Source organism: Drosophila elegans, unplaced genomic scaffold (assembly GCF_018152505.1).
Source record: "Drosophila elegans isolate 14027-0461.03 unplaced genomic scaffold, ASM1815250v1 contig_476, whole genome shotgun sequence".
In the NCBI taxonomy this organism is placed as follows: domain Eukaryota; kingdom Metazoa; phylum Arthropoda; class Insecta; order Diptera; family Drosophilidae; genus Drosophila; species Drosophila elegans.
Window position 1 is genome coordinate 16,134,893 of NW_024545863.1, and position 24,676 is coordinate 16,159,568.

At 38.4% G+C, this 24,676-nt stretch overlaps 1 protein-coding gene across 17 annotated transcripts in view; it reads right to left on the bottom strand.

Annotated features, from left to right (window-relative positions):
* The window catches only part of LOC108135750 (dystrophin), a 165,673-nt gene that overhangs the window by 89,644 nt on the left and 51,353 nt on the right, over positions 1-24,676 (bottom strand). For 15 of the 17 annotated variants that reach the window (XM_041709561.1, XM_041709560.1, XM_041709570.1 and 12 more), the window contains 5 exons: positions 24,556-24,646; positions 24,362-24,482; positions 24,163-24,296; positions 23,643-23,736; positions 23,502-23,582 (listed from right to left, as the gene is read on the bottom strand). In XM_041709561.1, coding sequence (XP_041565495.1) covers positions 23,502-23,582; positions 23,643-23,736; positions 24,163-24,296; positions 24,362-24,482; positions 24,556-24,646 — 521 coding nt within the window. Of the gene's footprint in view, positions 1-2,037; positions 4,787-20,403; positions 20,834-23,501; positions 23,583-23,642; positions 23,737-24,162; positions 24,297-24,361; positions 24,483-24,555; positions 24,647-24,676 lie in introns of those variants that run through there. The other 2 variants (XM_041709568.1, XM_041709567.1) reach the window with 1 other exon arrangement.

Below are 24,676 nucleotides of genomic sequence, written 5' to 3' on the forward strand. Positions count from 1 at the left end.
AGTAATTAAAAAGTTATTTTTTGGGCTTTCACGCCTCTGCAAACAATGCACACGCACACCCACAGCCACGCAAATAAATGCACACAATAAACATTAAAGGCCACAAAATTGCATTTGTTAATTGGGCCGAGGCTAAAAGTGAATTCCGGGTCCTGGCAAGGGCGTCCTTTTGGAGCATAATACCCGCTGTGCCGTTGTACGCGAAGCTAATTAAAATAAATGTCATTCGGCTGTCAATAGTCGAATGACCAACAAAATGCTGTGGGCCAGCTCGACGTCGCGTTGATTTTGCACTTCATTTGCTAAACAAAATTGTGGAAATTGGGCCAAGGGTTGTGAAAGGTGGGGAAAACAGAGGGATGGCGGCAGCACTGTTGCAGAAATAATTACTTTGTAATGCAAATTGTAAATTGTGTATGGCTGTGTATGCAGTGGAAATGCAATTACTTCAGTCCTGTGTAATTGTTTGCAATTGCATTATGAGTAGCATACTTTTCGGCAGCACAGTGTGTGTTTCATGGATGGCATTAAACTTTTATTGTTTGCATTATGTGTTAGCAAAACACAAATACGAATGCAATTTGCCTAGATGAAATAAATAGGCAAGCCTCGGGCTGTAAAATTATTTGCCCAAAATTGTCTTCAATAAATACCAATTTATTCACTTCTGTAATTTAACAGGAAAACAGAACATTTGCATTAATTTAAATTGGCAATTTGGCGCTGAAGTTATGCAGTTTAAAACATTTGTTGGTAAAGTTTTAACTCGGAAAACCAAACCAAAAGCTTTCAATTTCCGCCACGCATTGTACCTGACAGAATTTCAGCTTTGTTCATCAGTTATGCCATCATATAAACTCAATCCGGCCTGTTCATGCATCCCCAAGGAACCAAAGGACTCAAAAACACGTTCACACATAAACATTTACACTCGCACACCTCTAGCCAGACCGCATAAATTTAAATTAGGCCCAAAGCCCAGAAAAGGCAATGAGCGATAAGCCCGGGCCGAGATCTACGTGCCAGACAAAAACCCATAATTAGAACTAGTTCCCATTTGTCATTAGCAATATTGTTTTATGCCAGGCAGAGGAATGCAAATACTGGACCTGAAAGGTGTTATTAAGACAGCAGACATTTCTGCCTCAACCTCGCACGGGATCTGATTTATTTAGCATATTAACTGTCGGGATGAAACGGTGGCTGAGGGGAAAAGCCATGATATGCCCTCTGATTATCTACATTGGGGAATATTCTCTTCCCGACTCGTCTCAGTTGATTACTTCTGCATCACAGCTTGTGTGCGTGTGTCAAGTTTTATGGCCTCTATGCCACCAAGAAATTGTTGATTAAAATTTCAATTTCGGCCTGCACGAGATTAGTTTACTTGCTGAGCAAAATGACTTTGTAGTTTATTAAAATTAATTGGTTCTGAGCAAATTTGGTGAAAATTGATGGAAATTGATCCACGCCCCCACTGTCGTAAGTTTAACTTTCTGGGTCATTAACTGATTTGATGGCTTTTAGCCGCACAGAGCGGCAACGAGAACGAAAGACTTTTGGCCAGCCGGAGATAAGCGCATTGACCCGGACTTGGCCATTTCGATGATGATGAATTATGTAAGGCAATAAAACCGTATCTGATGTACATGTGCTTTTGTGGTGGGGTCAGCAAGGGAGGTTCCTAAATTTATTCGCAAACATGCTTGACTTACTCATTAATTTACGATTATGTGCGAGTACATACCTGCAAGAGAAACGAGAGTTTAAAATTAGTTAAATAAATGTAAGGGAATTTTTTGCAAAGGTTGTAGGGGAAAGAAATTACACCTGCTGCTGACATATTTTTTTGGATTCATGGTCAATATTAAATTTTAAAAAATATATGAAACTAAAAAATAACTCTCTGTTAGTATAAACCATCTATAAAAATTGAAATTTGAAAACTTTGCTTTTGGTTGTCGACTCAACATTTTACTTTACTAAACTTAATTGATATAGGGTACTATTATTATCGTTCATCGATCGCTCACTCACCTGACTCAACCGATCCTGGCTATCGATAATATCGATAAACAATCGCATTCGATCGTCGAGGATCTGGAAGCCGTTTCTCGGCTGCAGGAGTAGATTCTGGACCGCCTCCCGTATGCTTCCTGGAGTTGTGCTACACGAACTGCTGTCATCGCTGGCGAAGCCGTTCTGCAACTGTTGCTGCTGGTGTTGCTGATGCGGCAATGTTGGCTGCTGGTGTGTCTGATGTTGCTGCTGCAACTTCAATTGCAGCGAGTGCTGCCGCAGGGCCTCCGAGCACTTGCGCAAATAATCGTAGGAACCTTTCGATTTGTACTTATCGGCCATGGCCTGAAAACTGTCCAGGATCTCATTGAAATCGGTGATCATGGGCGCCGTGGAGGGCGTCGTCGTGGCACTCGAGGGCGTGGTCACCGATCCCAGCGAGCTGTTCGACTTACTCATCACCATCTGTTGCAATTTCGGTGACGTGCTGTACGGTGAGCTGGTAATCACGCGCAGTTCTGTGGTCAACGAACTGTTGCCATTGGCAGCCAGATTTTTGAGACTATTGCTGCTGGCCGAACTGGGCACCGCTTTGCTGGGACTCAGGGCTTGCAGGTCCTCGCTCATGAGTCTCAGATTGTCGGAGATTTGATGGAAACTCTCGGAGGTCACCAGCGAGTGTTCCCTCTGCTCCAGCTTGCCATTACTGCTGCCGGGTATAATGCTGCTTTTGGGTCTTCGCCGTGTGGGCAGTCCATTGGTTTGACTACTACTAGCTACTCCTCCTGCTGAGGCTGCCACACCGACGACTCCACCACCACCTGGCGTTCCCGAGGTAACGTCTGGCATTTGCAGGGGCTTCGATATAAACGAGTCCAGCGTCTGTGAGCTTGTCATCTTTGGCTTGTCCGCATTTTCAGGTATTTTATTGGCGCGTATGGCATCGAGGAATTGTCTCAGTTGATCCGAGGGCGTGGGCGTGGGCGTGGCATCTGGTTCCGTTTTGTTAGATGAAATGGCCGTCACTGAACTCGCATCCGAACCATTTCTTTTCAAGGTTGACGTGGGCTTGAGTACATCATCGGGCATATGTTGCTGGTACTCCTGTCGCATGCTGCTCCTTATGTTGTCCAGGAAAAGTCGCAATTGATTGGAAGGCGTTTGGGCCTCATTGGCCTGACTGGTGGAGAGTGAGGCCAGTGATTTGCTGACAATCTCCGGGGAAATCATATTGGGCTGGAAGTTGTTATTGCTGTTGCCGGCGGTACTATTATTACAGGTTGTTGGCGTGAGCAAGTTGAGATTCGTCTGACTTTGCTTGGCCAGTTGCTGCTGCCTTTTAAGCTCTGAAAGTAACTTGGCTTGCTCCGAATACTTTCTCACGCTCTCTGTGATGGTCCTCAGTTGTTCGGAATAGGCCCTCAGTTGATGTTCCAAATAGGCCTGATCCGGAGCAGGTGCAGCATAGCTCATGGGTCTGCCCTGTTCGTTTTTGACGCCATTTTCCGCCTCCTGACTGCCATGAAAACTAATGGAATGTCGCATGGTGTTCACCTGACTTCCGGCCGGACTCATAAGCATGTTGTCCGCACTGCTACTTTTCTTGGGACTCTTCTGACGGCTCAATGTTCCGTTGTTATTGCCATTGCTATTGCCATTGGGAAAACGCCTTAGGGGTATGGGTGGTGCTTCGGCTTGGAGTGACCCATTGAAACGATCCAAGCTTCTGGGTCTCTGCGTTCCATTGCCATTGATTTGGCCATTTATACCCGCCTGTTGCTGCTGCTGTTGCTGCTGCTGCTGCAGTGGGGGTCTGGGCGTGCTCTGTGATCGCCGTGGAACCACCGGAGCCACCGTGCCTTTCCGGTGCATAGGTACCGGTGGTGCAGGCTGGCCATTTGTGGGACTTTGTCTATACTGCTGGAATAATGCCGCATACAAGGTCTCCTTGTCGCCGCCATTTGCTGTGGCCGCTGCCGCTGTGACGGCATTGCGCAACTGTTGCTGCTGGCGTGAGAGCTGCAATAATCGCTGCTGCTGCTGGGCATTGTAGTCTACAAAACTGGAGGCTGGCGCACCGCCCACTGCGATGCTATGAGGGCGCTGTTTTAGGCCGCGCAATCGCGACGGTTCCGCGTATTCGGGCATTTCATAGTTTCCAGAAGTAGTCGATGTTGCTGCTGGCCCGGAAGATATTGCTGCCGGCACTGCACTGGGTGCAGCTTCTGTGGGCGATGGGCTGTTGAGGAAGGGATTGTTGCCCTTGAGAGCGATCGGTTGAGCGGCTCCTGGCAGTCCGGAACTAGGCAACATGCTGGTCAGCTGGGGCGGTGGACCCGGCGAACTTTGCAACGCTTGCTGCTGCAACTGCTGTTGCTGCTGGGTGCTGCCTGGATACAATAGCGATTCACTGATGTGCAGGTCTAGTTCGTGGGCGTTAGGTTTCGCGTAAATGGGATTTGTCCGTGCAGGGGGCGTGGCAGCCGCTGGATAGCCTGTGATGCGAAAACCATTCATGTTGCTCGCTGCCTGCTGATGTTGTTGTTGTTGCTGTTGTTGCTGCTGGTGTTGCTGTTGCTGCTGCGCAATCTTGGCCGTTATTGTCGTGGTCATGGCGCCTTTGTTTCCTTTGACCCGGCCATGAACCCTTCGTTAGGCAATCAAACCATCAATCAATCACTCTGATGGCTGTATTTGTATTTGTTTTTCTGACATTCAATTTAATTGCACTACGAGGTGCAATTAGTGAAGGTTTACTTCAAATAAACTGGACACATATGGAGATTTATGATTAACACTTCGCATCTTAATTAGTAATATTGACAAAAATTACTCTATGATATGAACAAGAGTAATAAATATATTTTTGACACACTTATCATATAAAATTGTTTTAATTACATTCAATTTTCTGGGTTGTTATTGGGTTGCTATAAAATTTTATATTTATTTGATATGTGTTAACAATACATTATTATTATTTTAACAAATATTGAGGAAAGTGTAACATATTTTTTTTACCAAGATTTACCATCAGTCCTTTCATTTTAACCTGTTATTTAGCAAATAATTCCATCGAATAAATGGGAAATATATTATGCAAATTGGATCAACAAGGACTTAAGTCAGTAATATATTTAACATGAAAATAATAACCGAGCAATATGTTCAATACAAATGCCAGAGGATTTGCATTATACAAATGCAAATTGCCATTTCGCATTAGCCAAGGCAGATATCAACAAAAATACCTGAAGGTTAAAGTAATGAAGAGAAAGCTATGAAAATCCAACCGAATTTTCCCCAAGTTTACCAAGAATTTTTGAAAAAGAAAATTTTAGAAAACTTAAAATTTTGTTGCTGCGGTTGCTTTGACAAAACTATTTGTGAGAATGTGTATGTGAAAGGGAGTGACCCCTAACCCCTTTACATCCCTTTCTATGTGTCAACAACAGGGAAAACAATGGAATGGAAAACATTTACACGCTTTAGAGCGTAAATACGCCATAAAGGGAAATGAGCGACAATGATACCCGGGAAGGGAGTGCGGTTGTGTGGCTTAGAACTCGGCACAAACATAAATATTTAATAAAAAATGCGCATAAATTATAAAACACAAATTCGAGCTGAAATAAGAGAAACCAGCAAATGAATGCGGCCGATGGGAAAATGGCCGGGAAAGCGGAAAGGATGGCTGAAACAAGCCATAAGGGAAATACGCGCGAACATGTAACAAAATGCACATATGAATATGGAGATGAAGCGAGTTGGCGCGATGGAGACAGAGATAGAGAGAGGATGAGTAAGTTACATGTGCCGAGAGGGTAGATTAATTTACATGGCGACTGTATTTGCACTGGCCAAAATCCGAAAAGTTTAAACTCATCCTGGGGCTCTTAGGAATCCGGGGAATTTCATTTGTTACACAGATTAAAATAACTCAAATAACGTTATATGAAAGCAAAAATAATATTTATGTTACCAACCTATCTGTGGGTCATAAATAAATGCCATTGAATAAGCAATAACGTACTTATTATTTTTTACTTAAAGCCAATATGATTTATCCAATTTTCTCTACGCCCCTTGTTTACTAATGAAAGGTAAATACTGAGAGGCAATTTATCTCTAGTTGACATAACGTAAATCAATTTTGAATAACCTAATACAATTTAGGGCAACTCAATAAACATTGCCTAACAAAAGACAAACACTCGTGTCACCGGCATAACTCTACAAATTTCAATCAATTAATATCAAACGGCAATTTGACAATTATTCCATTAAGAACCTGTCATTGATGCCCTCAGTTGAAGCTCAACTCAGGTGGGTGTTTCGGAATTTGGTGCAAATTAATTTGCTAATGTGCGAAATAAGTTGCAAATGAGAGCAAACAAGCCGAGGCATTTTTCGAGCTGTGTAAACACCGAGCAGAAGCTGCACCGTGATGCACTTTGTCAACTCGTCATGCTACGTGTTCAGCTGTCTGAATTGGGGGTCCTGGGAATCCCTTTCTCTCCGGCTTGTGGTTTATGTCTAGCTGGAGACACAGAGACAGAGCGGAGAAAGCGTAGAAAGCGAGAGACTTCTTCACATGGATAGTGTGTCAGTGTGCTAGGGCAGCGAAGGGCTTTCGGGGACGAGGTGCGGATGGCAAAAGTAACTTGTATCAACACTTTAGCACATGCATAGCAAACTGAAGAGACCCACTTTGCACACACACATGGGCACTGCAAGAAATTGGGGGTGGATAGGCAAAATACAGAGTCAAAACATGTAATCCACAGCCAAATCTTTATTTTTTTTAAGCATAGAATATGTGAATGTGTAAAGACAACACTTTCAAAAACTGTAAGATAAAAAAGCAAAAACGTGTTTGAAATTCCATACCCAATATACTTCATAAAAATAATATATGTATTTATTTAAAGTAAAAAGTTTTCCAACTATAAATTGTCAATCCATAAGAGTGTTTTCAAAACCATAGTAATTTTGATGCGTTTTGTAATATTTTGAATTTAATAAGAACAGGAAAGGTTAAATATTAAAAAAAAAAACAATTTAAAAGTTTTTAAGAACATTTTTCTACTTTTTGAACTAAAAAATATTTTAAACTTAACATTTCGTTTATAATTACTATTAATAATTTCCAGCAGTGCAGACGCACCTGCTGACCCTCTTGGAGCAATGCACCCTGCAGCAGCACAGGGCACACAAAATGCCAGCCATCGTCTTGACATATTTGGGTTAGATTTGCCTGCTCTTGCTCATTAGGAATTCCAACTAAATTCTGGCCGTCTTCCTCTGCGTTTCTCTGCTAATGAACATAACTCTAGAAGGCTCCCAACGGCTGACAGACAGCAGAGAAGTTTTCGGTTTGTTTGTGTAAGTTTTAAATTAATGACAGCATATTTACTTGTGGCCCAAGAAAAGGGGAACACAGCTGCAGCTGACCAGAACGACTTGAAAATAGATTAACAAAAATTAATGTTATGCTCGGTTTCCAGTTCTCTGATGCGGAATCAGGTCCTGAGTGCTGGAAATTAAATAAGATGTCCTGTCACTGTCACGAACTCTGTGTTTGTTTGCCATCTGTGGGTCTGAGTGTGTGGCTGATGAATCTCTACCAGTTTCCTGGGTCTATATCTTTCCTTCTGGCTTTCGGGGAATTTGATTTAATTTGTGGCAACGAGTGTCTTGAGCTATCTGCTCTTTGCCATCATTTGTTTGCATTGTTGTTCGTGGTTTGTTTAGAAAGCGAGTTTTGAGTTGGCAAAGATAAATAGCCCAAAGGCAGCCTTTTAAAGAAATATTCTTGAAATTAGTAAATCTTAAATTTTCTTTTCTTAATTAAATCTTTGTGATGAGAATTGGTAATATACATTTTTAAATTCCTCTATTTAAATCTTTTTTAAATCGAATTTAGTACTTGCTCTTAACTAGTTGATTAATTTAAGTTTTCAATTTACCAGCGGTAACCGCACCTTTCGCTAATTAAACTCACCATAAATTAATTAAAAGACAACAAATTAGCCAAACACATGCTGATGAGAAAACCTCATTCAATGATTTTCAATTAGTGCTGAAAACCTAATCAAACTAGCAGCAGCAAAGTCTGACCACAAGGTGGTTGCTCGATGAAAAAGGATAAATCCGGGGATATGGGAAAAGCCAAAGGGGGAAATGGGAGTGTAAACCAAATCCGCAGAGCTGGACAAAACTTACATTTCCAAGAAAAAACGATCGACTAAGTGGAAAAAATCGAGAAAAAAACAAAAGGAGCTAAAAGTGAATCCGCCGCATTCAAAAGTGAAAAGCTGCAAGAGCAACACAGGCAACACAGCGATAACAAATGAACAGGAGAAGGAGCAAGGACTCGGTGCTAGGAAAAAAATTGTACTTGTACTACACGCCAAGGGCCAGGCTCAAACACTAAGCAAATAGACATGATAAATTAAAAAAGCAGAAAGCAAAGCAGCACAAGCGCAAAAAAAAAGGGAATGAAAAGCAAATAACGCGACGCATTGCACGCCGAGCTCAAGAAAAGATTACAGCAACTCCACCCATCCTGGGGTCCCCACTTCACGCCTCTTTTTCAATCCGCCCCACAAAGGGGCGTGGCAGCAACAGCGGTGGTCGATGTGTGTTAAGTGGCATGCCCCAAAGGCGTCAAGAGGCACGCAGGATAAATAACAAAACGACACTGATAGAAAGCAGAAGCGTAAACCTGCTTGAAGAGGGAGAGAAAAGTAGAGAAAGTTGGGTGGCAAAGGGGCGTGGCCCCTCATGGGGCAACTGGCTTGTTTGGCTAAGCCTTCCTCCAGTAGGTGTTAGCGCGTTCGAAATGCCGACGATTTGCCATTTGCATAGTCTGGAATATACTAAACTTGCTGGGTTGTCGAGGAGTTCAAGAAAAACATATAAAACCGAAAAGTTTAATTAATATGGTTGGGAGAAATAACAAACTGAAAAATGTTTTTAAAACCACGGTACACAATTCTATTAAGAGTTAAAAAAAATAGTTTTGAAAGTTCACAATCTTTAATAAGATTTATTTGTTGTTAGTGAAACTCACTCAAAGTTTTAAAAATATTTCGGCTTGAGAATATTTAAGCTTGCAGATTTTATATTCTATATACGTATACGGAGCTATTGAAAACCTAAATTTGCTTTATTTTACTTTGCATTTGACTTTTATTATTTATAGACTGTTTATTTGTTTAGCTTTTGGGTCAATGCTTAATTTTGATTGAATAAACCTAGATTTGTGACAATAAAATTCGTTGTTTAAAAGGATATTTAAAACCCTTAATATATGAAAATATCTTTGTGTAAAAACATGTATTTTTTCCCGTTCTAACAAACCACCTGCCAACCCTGTTTGCTTGGCAATTTATCAACAGGACACCTTCAGGCCAATAGACATTCCCAACATGGCCAATACTAACAAAACCATGGACAGTCCCGACATCCATAGACATTCACAGCCATGCAAACACCCAGCAAATACGCAGCCAAGTGAGAAATGAAGACGAGTTAGTTAAGATGGAGAGAAAGCTAGGGAAAGAGTGAAGAGAAAGCGAGAGATAAGCCCGCTGCAGTCACCTCAAGCCATCTGGCGAGCCTCGGATGTGGGAGGAATCCTGCAGGACGACAGCATAAATCAGGATATATACATATGGACCGAGGGGAAGAGTGGCCAGGGAGAACGGGAAGCGATAAAGGACAAAACGGGCCAAGGAAACCGCTCCAAAGGCAAACGGCAACACTAATTGAAAAGCAAGGTAGAATTAATGGCTAGGGAAATGTAAGCGCTCCATAAACTTTTTCCCTGCAAAAAGGGAAAACGCAGCACCAAGCAAGCACCAAAATAAAAAGAAAAAGCCGAACTAGAACGAAACGGTACTTAAGTTAGCCAATTTGTAGACCACGCAGTCACCGCATTCCCCCTCTCTTTTTCGCTCCCTAATTTTCCATTTCTTTCTGGTCGTCCCCTCTCTGTTCTTCCACGGCAGTAAGCACTGAAATTAGTTTTTTCGGTTAGACAATTTTATTAACATTTAATTGAAATAGCCAAACAAGCAACAAATGACCTGCCACGGGCCATATTCGTTGATACAGTAAATGGCGGAACTATAAGGTCAGCTACAACTAACTTATCCCTGGGAACATTTTAGTTACTTAATTTAAGAAAATGATACTGAAATGAATTTTTTATATTTTATACTTTCAAAAGGTAAATCCTAAATAAAATATAAAGGTAAATCGATTTTTTTGGAGATCTATTCCCGAACATTAAAGTTTTGAAACGTACTGTATTCGGGCTAGAAATTAACACCCATTTAAGCTAGTTAATAACACAATCAAGATTCTTGTGCAAGAAAGGGGCGAACAAGAGCGGCAGTCTTGGGCTGCTTTTGGGCACTCAACTGAAAAGTTTTAATCCGCTAAAAGCCAGCCGAAGTGGGATTATGGGCTTTGGGCATGCCATTGATACGCTTGTTCCACTGTGGTATGTCTTTGTGTGTCTGAGACCGTCTGCGTATCCGTTTTATGATGATGAAGGTGTGAAAATGGAAAAAGGTGTGTGTGGGTTATAAAATAAACTCTTAACGGAAGTTATAAATAAAGAATAAAGCAACCGAAATGAGAAAATGATGTTGAACAAAATTTTAAACCTAAGAACAAACTTTAAGGCTTAAAACCAAATTTAAGGTGAGAATCAAATCAAAATAATTTAAGCACTTATTTGAAAAAGTTTTTTATGATCCAAACTAATTACGTGCATAATTCTTCAGTGACCCAAGGCTAGATAATCCAAAGTCCTTGCCTGAGGACCGGCGCAACAAAATTTATTATGTATACGCACTGAACACCATAAGTTATGAAAATTTGGTTTGGGTGTTTTAAGGCCGCCACAGAATTCTTAAAGTAATAATCATCTAGATAATGGCTGAAGTTCAAAAGAACAATAACCGAATTTAAATTCCATTTGAATCCTTTTTCTTTTTTTAAGGGCCAAACGCATTTATTTATTTATTATGCGACTCTTTCTTGGGGATCCTTGCTGGGCATTAAAACTCGATTATTTCGATAATAAAAGTTCAGAGACGAACGTGCACCGAAAGTGAATAGCAAAATTTCAAACTTTAATAAAAAAGAAGGAGAAACCTTAAAAGAAACATTAAAAGTGGCAATATCGAAACATGAACTATTTATAAGGGAGCAAACACCTAATTGAAAGGGGTGGATGAAGACGATTCCATTAATTTCAGACGAATGGAAATGGTCGAAAAACTTTCCGCTTTCCCATTTCAATTTTCGCCTTTTTCTTGGCATTTTCACGCTGCTATTGCTGGCTGCGAAAAACTTTTTTGCTGGCGCAAATAAAATCACAATAAACTAATTGAATTCAGCAAATCGTTTTCCTTTTGGTATGGCAGGAATGTGAAGTGAATGAACGCAGTGCGCGAAATTAATTCAATTGACTAACAATAATAATTTGCACAATAAAAACGGCAACAATTAAATGAAGCAGAGGCGAAACTTTGTCAGAGATTTAATCATACAATGAAAGTTCCACACTCCCTTTTCGACTGACCAGCTGTTACGTGATTTCCTCGAAGGTCCTGTTTCCTTTTCTGTGCCTGCCACTGATGGCCAAGGGAAAAGTTTCCTTCACTTGTTGTCGTAAAATTAATGAAATTGTTATGCAAAATCACAAACTACTGGAGAAGGAAAATTGCAACAATAACTGAGTCGAAAGTCCAATAACAAAGTGTTTCGAACAATTAAAAGCAAAGGGATTCGTCAGGTAAAAGAGTTGTGTCGACTAAGTGATATTGAATGGCTAATGGAAGTGGAAAAGTGGAATATAGAATATATGTAACGATACTTTTAAGCATTTTTTATAGTTCCCAAAGTAAATGGGAATGGAGTTTCAATTGCGGAAATCAGGTTTTTGTTTACTACGTTTTGTAACCTAGCATTATAATTTATTCGAATATATTAAAAAAGTTATATAGAAAACTCATAAATCATTTAATTTACTTTAATTTTCTTCAACTCTAATGCAAATAAAATTGTTATTCGTAGTTGTTTATGCGAAACTTCTTTAGATACTCCAAGCTTTTTCCTGTAGTTGCAACTTATAATCCGAGTGTTCAATGCGGCGTATACGCAATATCAAGTTGAAACCACTTGAACAAGCACATAACGACAAGTTTCCTTTTTCTGGCTTTCCCTTTTTTTTGGGGATTGGTTTCGGTTCTCTTTGCAAATAACCTCGGGCACGTTTCTCGGCTAACTGCTTACAAGTCCGGTTCGGTATTCCCTTCACTCCCAAACCAGCATATCTCACAAGTACATTTCGTTTTTATACGGCAACAATGCCGGCTCCTTTTTCCTTGTACAACACTTAAATCCCAATTCGTTTCGGGATTCGGGTGCAGGAATCACAGCTCAGATATCGGGAGCATGGATGCGAGGGGAGCACTTACTTAACATGCATGTATGGATATTTTATTGATACGCAACTGTGAGTGCCGCTGGGCGATTGGACACAAGGAGCCAGCAGAAATGGCAAAGTGTGGGAAATAAAAATGAAAATGTGTTGCGAGGCCTTTAATGCGTTTCGCAAGCATTTTGGGTTCTTGCCTCAAGGAGTCTTACGCACACAAAAGTGGAATGGCCCAATAAATGGCCATTGGCCAAGGGAGCAAAAAACGGGAACACACTCGCCTCTCGATTTCCTGCTGCAGTCAACTGGGGACTACTACTGTCAAGTCACATGGAAAACTCTTTGAGTTTCCACTGTCATCATAAGACTTTACATATGCCTTACATCTGGACATTGTTTTAAATTCGTATGGATTCAGCGAACAGCAAAAGCCTTAAACCTTAAAGTGATTATTAATTTGACAGGTTGCACTAAAATAAAAGACCATTCTTTTTTCTCATTATAATTATAGAAATGAGAATGCAATAAAACAAATTCTAGACTTATGACTTCCCTAAGTAATTAGAATTTAACGTTTAATATTTTTCTAGTGAAATATATTTTGTAAGTTTTTATCCAAGTTAGGGTTAAAATATAAAAAATTACATATAATTTTGTTTGGTTTTAAATCAAAAGTTATTTTTATAAAAAATTTACATTATTTCGAAAGTGTATCTATACTTCACAGGGCTCTGCTCAAAAATCTTTTCACCACTTTTTCCAGTCTCATGCGTCAAGAGTGTTCATTCATCTTCCTTCGCCTGGATTTCGGTACCGAATCGGGTACAACAATCAATAAAATTGAAGATTTGCCTTTTTCGCTCAGCCACACAAAAGTCATGCCAGCTGCTGCCCGGATTCATCCTCCCATATATATATACTATATGTATTGGGATATATGAAAAGAGGGTGAGGGGGACAGAGTGTCGGGGAATTTGCAAATGCCGACTGATTAATGACGCAATAATTGTTGGCACACGCAGGCTGAGCGATGGATGGACGAAATGTATTTAAGTTTCTGTTTTGTTTTCGGCCAAAGGCAAACAAAGTGTTAAAAAATTGACTTTGGGCCGACCAACGGACCAAAGGACCAACGGACCAAGGGATCAATGGCTGGTTGTTGTTCGGGCCATTTGATAGGATTATTATCGTGTTCTTAGCCCTTTTGGCATTTGATTTTGCGGAAAGCTTTTGTCGGCTCCCCAAAGTTCCATTTCGTTACGTTCAATTTACCAAATTGCTTGAGTGGTGAATGGAAATTTCAACTATTTTCCCCATTGGTTTTTCTATTAGCGGGTCGAACTCTCTGGGGTTTGAATTCGTGCTTGAGCAGGAGCCTTAATGATGATTTATATTTGCTTTGAGCTTTGAATTGGTTGGTTAATTACGCCGCCAGTTAAGCGTCTGGGGTTTTTGGGGGTTTCAAATGAATTTCAATTTGCTCAATGATAACTGGCACTTTAAATGGTTTTCTGATTGAAACTCATTGAAAGGCGTCCTAGATAATGATCACTAAATAATTGAGCTAATGTTTATTTTTGGGGAGGTTTTTTGGACATTGTATCATTGAATCAAATCCGAACGGAAATTCATTGGTTTGTGCAATAGATTTGTAATTAATAAAAGTAAATCTGATGTAGTGTTAAATATTTAAATTCTTTATGGTAATAGTTACCTATTACCTTAAATCTTTTCTGCATTAATCAAAAATTCACCACAATAATTTGTTTGAAGCTAATGACACTTGGTGTTCGTTTAACTCCTATAAATGTTTTGTGTATCTTGTTTATCTTTTCTCTGTGTATATAAATGCATAATGTTGTATATACCCATTTTTTCTTCTTAACAGTGCCGTAGTGCAAATCCCTTTAGGACATCACATCCCCTAGCATATTTATACATATAATCCTACACAGCGTAAACAAAGCATAATTAGCAAAAGAAACAGCTAAAAGAGATAAAGGGAGTGGGTCCTCTGAAGGTGTTGAAAATTATGCATAAGAAAGAAAACGGAAATGAAGTACAAATTTCCTAGCTGCTGCGATTTATGTTGGCCAGAGATCCCAGAGGATATTTTCCGGGGACGAGATGCTGCAGGTGAAGTCGGTTTCCAGGCGCGCTAATTTACCAAGCTCGCTTACACATTGGAACTGGGTAAAATCCCAGCACCCCAACCATCCCCTAAGGGAGATTCTGGCAAAGGCTTTTGCGGTATTATCATTAGAATTTAAATTGCCTTTCGACGCTGATGCCGCTGATGCCGCTTTAGTTGTTGTTGTTGTTGTTGTGTGCCGGCGACGTTAAGGTAAGGGCAAATAATTTGTGGCGCCAGTGCTGGCATATTTTTTATGAGCTTATTTACCCTTCTGCCTGGGTCTCTAATATAAGCGCCTTTTCTTTAAGCTCTTTTATCTAACTGAATATTTAATTAACCGCACAACGCGAGTCGCCGGTGAAAAAGTGAAATCTGTGGAAAAGTGCACGAAGTGACAGAAAAGAATTGGGTTAAGCCAACTACAACTAAAAATAATATCTAAGGCGAAGGAAAACTTTTTGGAGATGAAACTTTCGCTTCGGATTTCTCTCTTTCTGATGGTTTTTTCAAAAATTTTAATCTTATTTAACTTTTATTATCTTGAAGCATGATAAGCCTTATCTGGCATGTGTTTTGTATGGTTTGCTCGGCTTTTGTTGCTATTGCTGCTGCTGGCATTTTCAAATAGTTGTGAACTTTATCATAACAACGAACCACAATGGCCCCAGCATGAGCATCAGAATCACCACCACCCACCCACATTTTGTGGTTGGTAGGGCACATCATCAAGCCCCACTGCCCCACCCTCGACCACATGTCGCTTATAATCTGCTGTAACTTTCTGGTCCACTCTTAACTGACATTTTTGGTTTTTGCGGTTCTTTTCTGTGACTCTTTTACGCTAATTTGGCTAGCTAAAACACGACAGAAAAACAAGAACTGGAAATGTACACAGAGATTTTATATTATTTTAAGATTTATTTATGTCGCAGCCAGGGAGATGACATTGAAATTTTGATGTGGATTTATTATCTTCTATGTGGTTTCGTTTTTTCTTTTTTTAGAGCAAGTCTGGAACATGTTTTTCTGTTTACATTTTGCATTTCTGTTTTTTCTTTTTTGATATTTTTGATTGACAATCGCATGTCTGCGAAAATATTTTGGGGTTCAGCAGTCTTTGAAAACATTAATGCTACGAATATTTATGCTCTGCATGGTGCAATTGTCCATTTGTAATTAAATCCCATTAAAACAAAAAAACAAAACAATAAGAAAAATAAAATAAAGAAGCTGGAATTTTAAGCTTACATTTTTTTGACAATGCATAATCTTAATTTAACTACAATCGTAAAAGTGTATTTTTATCTGTGGTGAGTTTTTTTGGAATTCACACTTTCTAGTTTTATTGCAGGTCCACAGATGCTGTCATGACATTTGCCAATTGCGAGTGAATTGTGTCGACAATTTTTCGATCTGGCCTCTGAAAAAGAATTTGGATTTTCTTTTTCCTATTTGGATTTCCAATGCAACTGTCGGAAGATTGTGTTGATTTATTTGATGAAATGTTTTTCTTGGGTGCTGCGTCCAAGCAAAATATTGATGGGAATGCAAATTCTCGAATGGATGGCACTGGACATAAACAAATTTGCAGAGGTGATAAATTTGTATGTAGAGACAATTTGTTAAGTCGAAATCAAATACTTTTGGTCTCACGACAACATAAATATGTAATACTCTTAAAGTAATTTTGTATTCTCTACGTGCCGGAGTTATCGTGAAACTGCCCTTCAAAATATACAAAAATTTAGCGAGGGCCCAAACACAAACCCTTGAGAAACACTCTTTTAATTCCTCCCACTCTGAAGCTGCCCACAAAATGATAATGCATTTTTAATATGCACATAATTCTCTTATATATTTTCGCAAAAGGACAAAAATGTGAAAGACCGGGCGATAAAAATTACAATAAAAACTACAAAATGAAAAGGGTACGGAAAAGCGTTGGGAAATGCAGTGGAAAAGCAGAATAAATAACATTTAGTGTGAGCGCTGAGAACATGCGAAAATGTAGTTAACATTGCAAAACAGTAACGAATGAAGTGGAAATGGAATTGAAAGCGCAAACACACACACCCAAACAAGCACACACACAGAGTCAAAAAAGGAGGAAGGACTTCAGCACAAAAGTATGCAAGTGCTAGACAAAATGTCTGTGTGTGTGAGAGAGATGGAAAGCGCAGAATAGAAAGAGTCAGAACATCTTTTGTGTTGTTTTATGTCTGGCTCGGTTTCTGCATTTCCAGCTGCATAAAGTTCGCATTTAATTTCGTTTGCAACACTTTTTTTTTTTTGCAAACTCTCCCGCCTTTCCTTTTCTTTTTCTAGTTTTCCTTATTTTTCCTGTTTTTCACAAACATTGCCGTGCTGTTTTTGCTTTTATCGCATGTTTGGCCGCGAGTTATCATTTCTTCCTAGAGACACCCACACACATTGAGTCATAGAAGCGTTGTAAACATGTCACAGTGTCTGTGCGGCGTCTGCAGTTCTCCCTCCCATTTTCCCAACCCCATTTTCCACCCACTGTCATTTTTTTTTTTATTTCGCGCACAGCAAACAGGAAGCAGGCAGCCCAGCACTGGCACAAATTAAATGCAATAACATGAGAACAAAAACAAAAACCAAAAAATAAAAAATGCAGGAAAACGTAAAAATAAAAGAGAGCCTTGTTTGAACCTCGAGTTGCCGCAACGGAAATTCCGTGCAGGATAAAGAGGAGTCGAGTCCTGCGAAAAGAGATGGAACTGGTGCCACGTTCAAGCAATTATAGTCAAAGTGAAGTTGTAATCTTTGGTGGCTCCCTTGCAGATGGCAATGACAAATAACTTTATCTAGAATGCAAGAGGAGTGGGCGGGGGTGAAAAGCTATGTGCTTGCACAACTTACACACAGATTGGGAAACCTGATGCTGAGATATGCGAAATGGAACTAGATGCCAAGTCAAGCCGCGAAACATATACTTTTGATTTACAACCAAAGCATTTTTAAGCAAATTTGAAAAAATGGTAAGGTTCTACATGAAAAGCTGGCTCGAAATGTCAGAAAAGATTCCAGGGTTTAGATATGTAAATTAACAAATTTCTTAAAACAAAAAGTTATAAAAAAAAAGACTGCAAAAATGTTATGTGAGTTTAACTTCATAAACTAATTAATAATATCATACAAACTTTTTTTACGACACTTAATGTGTTTTGAAGAATATTTTTTGTTGCACCTATTATTTAAAACTAAACTACATTTCTTAAGTTGTGGTTTTTAATCTTATTGAAGTTTACAATTATTTAAAATATCAAAATAAATAAACAAAAAGTTGAAAACTATTTTTTGTTTTGAAATCGAAATAGGAGAGAAATTTAAACCTAGCATTGTAGGCTTAACAATGCTTAGGAATAAGAACTATATGTCCCTCATTGAACATTAAAGCAAAACAAGCTTGATATGCAGCTTGTCAATCACAAGTCAACCGTGCATTTGTGTCCCCTCATTTCCACGATTCGCTAATCCTGGCAAGGCTCAAAAGTATGCAACACACAGCTTTTTCCGCATCTCGTCCCAACCACTGACTGACAAGAGCCTCTCGAAACTGGCTACAGTCCACAGTGCTCATCAGAAACTAACCATCGGACACACACACCCACATCTGTGGTCATTCCAGTCCAAACGGGGATAGCGAAAAAAAAAAAAAAAAAAAAAGGAAAAACTACAAACAAACAGGAGCTGTAGAGCCTGGTCAATCGTCGGCGTTCAGCGTCCAAGTCAAGGACCATTGCCTTGCCCTCAAGTGGAACTTCGCCCTTCCATTTTTGTTTCTATGTAAACTTTTTTCTCCGCCATTCGCTTTGGTTTGCATTTGTTTTGGTTTTCCCCACCACTCTTCACGTTTTTTTTTTTTTTAGTTTTTCGGCCACGCTTTGCGCGGAAATGTAAATTAATTGGTCTAACAAAGTGCACTTCAATTGTGCTGCGGGCATGTGTTGTTATAGTTGTTAGTTTGCGTGTTCTTGTTGGTTGGGTTTTTCGTGGAGTTTTTCATTTCTGGCCGGGCGATCATTAAAGTTTCGAGTGTTTCATAATGCAGCCAGCATAATATTTTTTAGCGGTTGACTTTTTTGACTTCTCCATAATAATTTTAAATGGTAATGGTTTTTTTATGAAATGAAAATTGCCATTTTGTAGTACAAATTCTTTTTTTTTATTTGGAGTAAGGTTTATTTTGAATTTTAAGAACATTAAGATTGGAGTTTAAACCGACATAGCTTCAAAAGTAAAAAATTGTAACATTGTAAAATATTGTTTGTATATATACAAATTATAAACATATATGCTCACTTTGTGAAACCATTTTCCGCTTAAAACGTTTTAAATCATAAAATTTAACACCCACAAAAACTCATTTAAATATTAACCAAACGAGCTAGAAACATAAAATCGCTTTTAATGCAGCTTAAAGTCACGAGAAATGTTTTGATTGCAACCTACTACTAAAACCAACAAAATCCGATTCGGTGATTATACATTTTAACTAAATAGACAATTAATGCTCAAGAGAGCTGCTGGTCAAAATCTCGAGTTTTGCCACTAATCAAACTACTTTTCGAGGAACCCACGCAGCATCAACATCAACATCAACAACGGCATCAGACCATCGGTCAGACAATTTCAAGTGCTTCTAACAAACAAACTTCAAAGCCTACGCATTCTGTTGTTATTTGTTGTGAACTTGTTTTTGTACATTTTTTTTTGTTTTTCGTTACTTGTTGCTTAGCCGCCGCTGCTGCTTTTGTTTCTGTTTCAGTTTCTGGGCTTCAACAGGTAAAGTCTCAAGCCCCACACGGACCAAAAAAGTTGACAAGCATTCGGCGGGTTGACATTTGTTGTTTGGCTTGAGCTGTGTTGTTGACCAATGTCGTCTCCCACACCCAGTGTCTAGTTTTCCTGGGCCGGCACCTCGAAAGTGTGGAAATCGCGTCATGAATGAGCATTTCCCCAACTCGAGACACGTTCGCTTGAGTTGGCATTTGATAAATAATCGGCTTTGGCCCTTTCCTTGTTTTTTCTATGCTAAATCGTGTTAACACGTCTTGGATCTTATGTGGTCGTCTCTTCGATTCCCCCAAGAGAATTGAAAGTTTTTCAAGACTTCTTTGTTTTTCAGCTTCTGTTTAAGACTCAAAATCATTGAGAGGCAATGTTTTTTGTGGAGTATTTGAAAGACTTGAGACTTTAAGTAGATAATTATCTGGGTTAAGGTTGAGTTGCAGCACAAAAAATAAGAATAACACCTGAAGTCTTCGTTGAGATGATAATAAACTATGACAATTTATTTATCTTTAGTAGTATTGCTTAAGTTTTTATACCTTGGAACATGTGGTAATTAATTACATGGATTACGAAAAATGAGGCGTAGTCATAATGACATCGAAATGCTATATCAATGAAAATTCAAATTTTCTTTCGTCCAAATTTCATCAAGAGCATAAACAAAGTTCGTGTTTTCCTAATAAAAGAAATTTAAACTTTTTTCTTAAATTAGACAATTTTTTAAATATAAAATCTCTCCCAAGTTTCCTATTTTTAAATCCTACTTAGAAATTTCCAATACAATCATGTCTAAAAAATTTGTTACACTTTCCAAAACATTTGTTAAACACAAACTTTTTAACACTTAGAACTTTACGCGTTTTTCGAGCAAAGCTATTTTCGCTTTCATTTTAATATTCCATTTGTCTATTTCATGGATGTTTTTGGTAGATTTAATTGGCACTAAAACAATTCTTAAGGCGATTATAATTACCAGTGAGTAGAATTTTCATAAATTCTACATAAAATTTCAATTTCACTTCGCGCAAAGCGCACACAAGCACAGGGTCATTGTATGTGTGGTTGAGTGAAATATGTGTGCATAATTAATGCACATTTCACTTTAAAATGCACAGGCCCACACACTCACAAACGAGCAATGCACATGCACTCGCTTACCAGCACACACACACACGCACACACTCGCATATAAAATGGCGACGGCTGTGACGCCTTTTCCGCCATTTGCTTTGAGCCGAGATTTGTGTTTAATTGTTGCATGGCGAATTCAATTTGCATGTTGTTCTTCTCTGAGTGTATGTGTGTGTGTGTGTTTGAGTGAGCATTTATTTGTTTGTTTGTGTTGGTGAAAGTGCAATGTACGCCTTCAAGTAGACAACGTATTTAGTTTTCTTATTTATTTAAAGTTTTTTAAAAAACCTTTTTAAAATTTTAAGTATATTTTTAATTTGATATTTATTATGCGTATTTCTCTAAATTTCTGTTATACTTTTTTTCGATTTTTGTAACGATTTCTTTGGTAATGTTCACCAAAACCGGAACCGGTTAAAAAGAGTTGTGCCGCTTAGCGTTTTCCGTTAAACACGCGCGACCGGGCGCATCTCAAAACACGAACTGAAATCCGAATATGAAAACTCGACGCCAGCATCCACAATGGACGCCGGCAGCGACGTCGGCAGAGGCAGCGGCAGAGGCAGCGAGTTACCCGGAATGGAATCCGAAATAGCTAAAGTTCGTTCGTCCATCGGCATCGACAGCGAACTTCGTGGACCGATGATTTTCCACATGTGGGAGTCGACCATTTCCCGAGATAATAACAACAACAGAGAGCGAAAACGACAACAGAGCGCGCCCCCGAAAAAAATTGGAGACTTAGAGAGCGTTAGGCGTTTTGCACCGAACAGCCGGTTGGTACCGTTATTACCTACCGGCAAAATAAACAAAAACAAGGAACGCTAAAATATGTATTCGACTATTGAGAGCTCTCACTTTGAATTAAATATTAACAAATTAATCTAATTTGGTTTTTCAGAAGAGTATATAAATATTACTACCTTAAAATATATAAGTCCTGAATTTGTATATTTAAAACAATTAGTTTGTAATATTTTTAACTTTAAAAATATGTTTTCGTTTTATTTAAAAATATATATAATTATTTAAAAATATAATAAAAAATATAATATATATGTCGTTCAACAAAATAAATAGATAATTATTTTACAAAATTATTTTAAAATAATGTATGGCAATCCAACAGTATTTTTAATTGTCCCATACTTTTTATGTATTAATTTAAAAGGCCAGCTACTATAATACAATTTCATGCCAAAGTCCACATTTTTGAAAACGTATATAGGACGTTTAAACCAAAGAAAAGTGGAGACTTATTCTTCCCAATATAATGCACGGAATAGTGGTCAACACATTGAGCTTTTGAGGAAAGTGGCGTCTGCGCAATGACAAATTTATTTAAGAACTACATAATAAAGGGAACATTTTATGCTCAGGTATGATATCCTGTATTTAAACCAACAGGAAAAGCTTTAAGTAAAAGCTTTCTAAGCCAAATTTTAATTTAAATTGAAGACAGTTCCGTTTTATTTTATCAGAGTTTAATTAACTTAAAATCATTACTATGAATATACATATATACATCAACAAAAATTCAAACAAAATTTGGTTGGAAAACGTTTTTTATAGGTTTCTAGATAATTAAATAAATAAATTAATTCTTTACAAAAACTGCAGACTTAGAAAATTAGGTCTCTTAAATAATGAAAGAAATATTCAAAAACAGCACAGAAAGAACAACTTTTTTGTGTTAAGCTCATTAACAGAACATTTATCGGTTGCCTTTTTAAGTCTTAATTTCAAAGCGTGAAAAATTTGCATTTGAGCCCCCAACAATTGAAGCAATAAAATAATTATAATGGAATTGAAATAAAACGAAAAAAAAACCAAAAAGCTCAATGCTGCAGACAAAAGACAGGAATACTCTATTGAAAAGAAAAGCGAAAAGCATCTTAAAATAATTATCTTAAATGGGAGAATGTAATTACCACAAAGAGGCAGGCACAGAACAATGAAAATGGGGCTGATGATGGTGCCACACCCCCACCACCACCCCCACTGTTTCAAGCACCCCCTCTTCTTCCTCAAGCAATTCAAATAAACAAACAAACAGACGCCACAACATCACTTGAGAAACGCGCGCCACGCTGAACTCTGGAGAATATTGTAAGTGGTGGGGAGGGTAGTTGGAAAATAGGGAAATCGCTAGACAAGAGGGGAGGGAACCGCCGCCCCCAAAGATGGGTGTCACTGATAAGTGCATCCAGCAAGTGGGCAGAACTCATTTGTGGCCACAATGCCAATTTTGATTGCAACTGCAATCGAGACATTGAGTGCTCCGAGTGGAAGGCTTTGGCTTTGGATTTGTATACTGATTTGGATCATCATAGGCAAGTTCAAGTGGATCGAACACAGCCCTTGATCGGCTACAATAAATTAAGCCACTTAATTGCTTCCGCTTATCAAAAAGATAAGGGAAATTAAGAGAACTAAAAATAAAGACCAAAATCAAAGGGTTTGCAAGCGATTCGGTTTAAGAAATGAAAGAAAGTGAAAAAACGCTGTTTGCACTATAAGTGAAAATAACAATTATGTTGACTCAATTTTTTTTGTCATCTACAATTTATTTTTAAATATAATAGCTAAAAAAAACTAATTCTTCCTTTAAGTGAGTAACAGAAAAAATATTTTAAACTTATTTAAAAGTTTTAAATTTTTCCTGATTTTTTTTTTAATTTTATTACAAATGCTTTTAAAAAGATATGTATTCAGTATCCCATGACTGGTCATCATCTTTCCCAGTTTATTCTCAGATGGTCAGACAAGCGAAAGTCAATGAACTTCCACGCAAAAGAAAATGTTTTTTTATACACTGCATAAATCTGTCAAGTGTCGTTAAATTGTTACAGAATGGATATATATCATTATGTCAGCAGCGGGGTGTATTTCCATTTTTTTTTATAGAAAAAGAATGACAAGAAAAATAAACCCACTTACCTTGAACATTAATGGATTGCGTTCAATGTCAGACTCAGCGTTTTCACAAAGTGTTTCCGTTTCCGAGAGAAAAGCAAGGAACTGACAAGAGAAAGTTTTGCATAATAATAAGATACAACTTAATATTGCATTTAAACGTACCTGATCCATTGCCCGATCAAACGATTGAAGACTATGCACAGCCGCATGCAGTTGTTTGCCACGATTTATGACTCCATTGTTTAAATTAGCATAGCTAAAACAAGTTAAAGAAACATTTAGAGAATATTTGGAATTACAAATAATATATATAAAAATAGGAGTTGGTTTCACAAATGCTCAACAATGCACAAATAAATTTCAAATCAACTAATTAATAATAAAAATATTAAATCACTCAGATATTTTGAATATGTTCAAAATCACTTGAAATCACTTTTAATGAAAATCTATATTAAAAACAGATTTAGACAGTATGATTTAAAAACGTTTTAAAATTTTCTTGGCGCTTTTAAAAACGTTACTAAATATCTAATTTATAAAAAAAAAAAAATTACTTTAACTACAGCAACACATTTTAGGATTCAGTCTCAAAATAAAATCTAAATTAATTGTTGTTTAGTTTTGCTTACAATTTTTTGTTTAATTACTATTTATTTCAATCATAAACCACTTAACTCACCGTTGATTAATAACTTCCGTCATCTTCTTTATCCTGGTGGTATCATCGTTCGGATAGACAGCAATCAGTTTCTGTGTCAACTCGTTGAAGATGTCAAAATGTTGCTTATTCTGGTGCAACTCCGCATGGAAGGACTGTGAAAGGAATCGGGCATAATTAGAGTGGATGCAAAAAACCCCAGACAGACAGACTCTCATACCTTCTGCTCCTTTTGCTGGGCCTCCAGGATGTCGGCTGTGGTGGCAATCGTTCCCATGCGTTCGGCTCTCTGCTCCATGCGGGCCAGCCACTTCTCGAGCTCCAAACGCTTGGCCTCGAACCTGCGGTCAATTTGAGAAGGTGACACAAAGAGGGTTAAGTGGCGGTCGAGTGTTAAATGGGGGTGCCACCTACCGCTGTGAGTCGCTCAGCATGTTTTTAAGTTGGGCAGCTCGCTGCAGGACACATTGCGACGTCTCATCCCAATGCTCACGCAAACGGGTCACTGTTGAACAATTAAACGAATTACTGATTT